The sequence below is a fragment of the Bubalus kerabau genome, chromosome 4, assembly GCF_029407905.1.
Source record: "Bubalus kerabau isolate K-KA32 ecotype Philippines breed swamp buffalo chromosome 4, PCC_UOA_SB_1v2, whole genome shotgun sequence".
Taxonomy (NCBI): domain Eukaryota; kingdom Metazoa; phylum Chordata; class Mammalia; order Artiodactyla; family Bovidae; genus Bubalus; species Bubalus kerabau.
The window spans coordinates 55,696,415-55,701,170 of record NC_073627.1 but is presented as its reverse complement, the minus strand read 5'-3'; the positions used below and the strand labels follow the sequence as shown (position 1 = coordinate 55,701,170).

The following is a 4,756-nucleotide window of genomic DNA, read 5'->3' as shown; positions in this document are numbered from 1 at the left end:
ATCAGGAATACTAAGTAAAAACCCCCTTCTTCTCCCAACTCTAAGTGAAAATTTAGCACCAAAGGGCTCCCAAGTAAAGATACAAAAACTAGTGGGTGACAAGATGTCATCACTGCTTTGGTATGTTTTGGATAGTAACTTTATGGTTAAGAATTGAGTTCCAAGGCAAAATTCTAAAGAATGCCCAGCTTTTTATTAGCAATGATTCACTCAAATAAAGTTAAATCTTCCAGTGTGCTATTCACATTTCAAACAGTAAATGTAATTTATGTTAAGAATTATAATCTGTGCTGAATTTTAATACTTACCGATTTTTGAGATGAATTATTTTCATTGAGAAACTCAAAGGCTAATAATACCAACATTCGCTAGTCATTACCTGATTTTACACAAAACTCTATGCTAATTACCAAAAATAAGCAGTATCCATAGTCATTTTTAACCAAAGCTTTGCAGCTTATCCTCCAGAAACTAAATCACCCTTAATTTACCACATTACATACACAACTATCTTATTCTCACTTATCTTCCCCTGAAGACTTTTACAATGAACAGTAAGAGATAACTAATACCATTTATTAGCAAATTCCTTTCAAGAACCTTTAATTTACTAACACAAACACAAAAATCAGAATCTTATCAATTTTAAGTATTAACTGAGACTATAGTCACCCAGTAAAAAAATCTTACAAGAGGAAAAAGGACAACCATGCATAGTTTTTTAAAAAATGTTTATTTTTTTCAAAGAAAAACGGCAACAGCCAATTGGAAACCTACTTATTCTTCAACTCCAATTTTGTTTTCTTTAAATTTAGAAGTGACTTACTGATTTACTATTTTAAACAAACCCCCCCTTTCCCCTTTAAATGTTTACCATCTACTCGTGCTGAATCCTTCCAAGGAGATTGCTCCAGCGTATATCTCCAGGTCCTCGCTTTGCTCCTTTTACCAAAAATGCAAAACACAATTCCATCGTGCATCTTAAGGGCTCCAATCGTCAAAAATAGGAAAAAAAAAATCTTTGGAATAGCCAATTAAGTTGAATAAAAAAAAAAAAAAAAAAAATCCACACGTATGCGGTTTGGTTGGGGCAGGAATCCACTCCTATGTTCCTGGTAATCTGATCCCGCTCCATGAATCCTTGTAATTCATCCTCCCTATCCTATCCACATTATGATTTGAATCCAATGATCCAGCTCCAAGGATTGGGATCCAGTGAGCCCTCTCCAATCCAAACCTTTATAACCAGCAAAACCAAAAAAGAGGAGGCAAAATGTTAGATACTGTAATCAAAAAAGGTTTCTGGGGAATGATGAGTTATGTCTGTCATCAGTTTAACAGATGTACATCAATAACTATCAAATTCCCCAAAACAAGTTTCTGAATGGTGTTCTGATAAATTTTAGAAACTTAATCATCATAGAGACTAATTGGAAGAAGCATTTTATATTTACAGTTCAACTGATAATGCCAACACTTGTTACTGTACAGCGTATTACAGGTTTTGTGGTTGCAAAAAGTTAAGTAGTTGAAAAGTTTACTGGTACTGCTACCCCCCTAAGTCTAAACTAAATCTAACGCTCCCATTTGTAATTTAATTTGTAAATTAAAAGTATTTTAAACATGAGTCAATTACGAATACTAGTTTAAAGGGGAAGGTGAGACTTAAAATTATTCCCAACTAGATTATCTACACCAGTATGTTGGAACTCTATATTTTGCTTTCATTTTGTCTTTAAAAAATGAAGTAGCAACGCTATATCAGTCACACAGAGGACATGCAGATTTAGCAGTATTGATATTATACTCTATCTGGTTGGAATTAAAGACACCCTGTACCCACATGTACACCAACAGCAGGTCACACATTAACAGTTGTAACTAAGCATTATGACAAATTAGCCAGTTCTTCCCACATTAGTCCCTATTAAAACAAAAAAGGGAAGGGAGCAAAATAGTTACAAAATGGGCAATGTAATTTTGCCACAATTGCCAAGGTTTAAAGAGCAAAGCAATTGTAGCTAAAGGTAACTGCATAAGATGCTTACAAGTGTTTTATGGTAGATGTATACATAATCAATTTAAACCCTTGCCTTTTAGTATAAGGTCAATACTGCCAATTTCATCTGTGACAATAGCACTTGGAGTCATACCATTGCCTCCATTATTGATCTGATCCTCCTCAATCCTCCTTTTGACAATCCTAAAATGATTGAAATGTGCTCCACAATCCTTAATCCAAAGCATTCTTAATCCATCTCTTCAGATATGTCTACAGAAAGACACATGAAAAGCAAGATAAACATAAGAACTTCCCCAGGTAAGATAACCACAAACACCCCCAACATCCCAGTTCACACAAACCAGAGCAGAATAGACATTTACACAATATCACAGTCTGAAGAGCATGGAGAGTTAACTAAATTTAAACAATCCTGGCTATGACATCACTTAAAATACAATTTATCGACATGAGGGGAATGTAGATGTTAGGAGCAAGGGGTATTACACAAGAATGCAATTCAACACTTTAGCCCATTCTGAACAAAACAGTTTGAATTAAAAAATGAAAAGATTGTACTGAATAAAGGAAAACTGTATACAACATGGGTTCTACAAAAAAGTGTCACCAATCATCTTATGTACGAGAGCGAGATCTGCTATGACGGGGAGAATAGCGTGGTGATCCTCTGCTTCTCCTTGGGGAATAACTTCGACTCCTGCTGTTGCTTCTGCTACGGCTTCTGCTACGACTACGGCTTCGAGATCGAGATCTTCCATAACTTGGACTTCTGGGCCCATCAACTTTAACCCGGATGTAGGCAGTTTCTCCCTATTGAATAGACAGAACTTTCGATTGAAAGATCTAAGCTTTCACCTGTCTTCAGGCATGCTGAATGAATACAACGTATTTAAACCAGAGGCACTTTACTGGGTTTACTTGGACACCCTTGCCTGAATCTTACCTTCAAATTCCACAGTTAAGACCACTGTATCCAATTCTGGCCAATAAAAAGAATAAGTGTATAACCTACCTCATGAGATCTAAACTTAGTGTTATCCAGTTTTCGAACTGCATAGGTCATATCTTCTTTCCGTACAAACTCCACGACACCAGTGCCATCTCGGTAAACATCAGCATAACATACATCACCTGCTTCACGCATGTGATCCTTTAAATCCTGCCAGCTTCCACTTGGAGGCAGTCCTGAAAAAGATTTTTTTCAACAATTATTCTAGTATTTCACATTAAAGTTAAGATTTACATTAGAACCAAAACTACTTTAAAATTAATGATTAGTTTTAACATCCTAGGTTAAAGATTCAAAATTCTAGAATTAAAAGCCGAAAATTATTTGTAAAGTAACGATCTTCATATTCTAGGCATTGCAATCTAATTCGCCAAATCTCAAATACAGTTATTCCTGGTTACTGAATTCATCCATGCGACTAAAATAATTTAAGACCTAGCATGAAAACTAGCATTTGTCAAACTGGTCATGCAAGGAAAAGTTTAAAGTGTGGTATCTGTCCAAAAGTGACACCAACCCGCACGGAACGGTCAACTCACCAGAGACAACCACTCTGTTTTCAGAACGCCTGGATGGGGGGCCATAGCGGCCCCGGGGAGCCCCGCCACCTCCACCCCCGCCGCCGCCTCGGCCTGTACCACGGCCGCTTCGAGGAAACTCCACCCGCAGACGATATCCATCGTAATCATAGCCGTCGCGACCGTACACCGCGTCTTCCGCATCCCTGCGTGATTACAGAAAGCCGAAGGGTAAGAAAAAGGACCGGGAGGGGTGGCTAACTCCGTCGGGGAGCTCACAGAAGCCCGCACATGCGCACCGGGGGTGGAAGAGCCCACATGCGCTGCATAATAGGAACGGCCCCTCCCCCACCCAGAAGCACGCCAGGCTCCCGACCACTACAGCAGCCCTCAGCGCCTCAGTTTCCCGCTCCGAGCCCGCGAGCCGGCTCTGGAGACGCCCGGGGGACCCAGCCACCAGAGAAGCCTCACCGCCTCGGCTCCTCGCTTCACTCGTGCACGGGCGATTCGTCTTGCTCCCAACCTCAGAGCCCACGTCCCCATTCTCTCTAAGGCCTTGGAGCATTCCCCAACTACTCCAACCTATATCCTCAACGCCGCAAGTCCCTGGCCGCCTCACCGCGGGTCCTCGAACTCAACGAAGGCGAAGGGCGGTCCTCCGCGGCGATTCTTCAGGTCGATGTCGCGGATAGCACCGTATTTGTAGAACACGTCCTCAATGTCCTTGGTTCGGATGTCTGGAGGTAAGTTCCCTACGTAGATGCGGCAGTCGTTGTTCCCTGCCGGGCCACGAATCACACCACCTCCCGACATGGCGGCGACGAAAAGCGCGGACTCGAGAACAGGCCTTCCCACCAAGCCTAGCGAACGGCAGAGCGAGCCCGCCGCGACACCACGTCTCCCGCGGCCCCTCCAAAATGGCGCCTTTATCAGCTCGGCGCACGGATATGGGGGGGAGGGAGGAAGAGAAGCGGGAGGAAGCAGCTATTCGAGCTCACTGCGCACGCGCAAGAGCGTAACGGGTGTGCTGCGAAAGGGACGCTGGCACACGCGCGACGTCACCCTCCGCGCGAAGGGAAAAAAGTTCCCGCGTTCCCGTTGTGTCGAGAGCTTTGCAAAGGGACTGACCAGCCGTGTGGTAAAGATTTAGGGCAGGGCACTTGTAAAAGAGGGTTAGTAATCTTGTCGAGTCCTAAAGAATAATCA

At 42.2% G+C, this 4,756-nt stretch overlaps 1 protein-coding gene across 3 annotated transcripts; it reads right to left on the bottom strand.

The window, feature by feature from the left end:
• Nucleotides 1-714: 714 nt before the first annotated feature.
• Nucleotides 715-4,504, bottom strand: SRSF1 (serine and arginine rich splicing factor 1). 3 transcript variants are annotated; one of them, XR_008713237.1, is made up of 5 exons: nt 4,170-4,504; nt 3,572-3,756; nt 3,036-3,208; nt 2,154-2,272; nt 715-1,237 (listed from the first exon to the last, which is right to left on the bottom strand). XR_008713237.1 is itself a non-coding variant. In XM_055577541.1 (4 exons), exons 1-4 carry the CDS (start codon nt 4,361-4,363, stop codon nt 2,639-2,641), a joined length of 747 nt encoding a protein of 248 aa, XP_055433516.1. In that variant the 5' UTR covers nt 4,364-4,504; the 3' UTR covers nt 715-2,638. The 3 variants fall into 3 exon arrangements, 2 of the variants coding, with proteins under 2 accessions (XP_055433516.1, XP_055433517.1); XM_055577541.1 differs by having other exon boundaries at nt 715-2,833; XM_055577542.1 differs by having other exon boundaries at nt 715-2,272.
• Nucleotides 4,505-4,756: the final 252 nt, after the last annotated feature.

Excerpts from the sequence above, each read along its gene's own strand:
- SRSF1 (XM_055577541.1), bottom strand. The coding sequence starts at position 4,363 with ATGTCGGGAGGTGGTGTGATTCGTGGCCCGGCAGGGAACAACGACTGC. Across the intron at positions 3,209-3,571 it reads AAACAGAGTGGTTGTCTCTG|GACTGCCTCCAAGTGGAAGC; the intron begins GTGAGTTGACCG and ends AATCTTTTTCAG. Across the intron at positions 2,834-3,035 it reads CTAAGTTTAGATCTCATGAG|GGAGAAACTGCCTACATCCG; the intron begins GTAGGTTATACA and ends TCTATTCAATAG.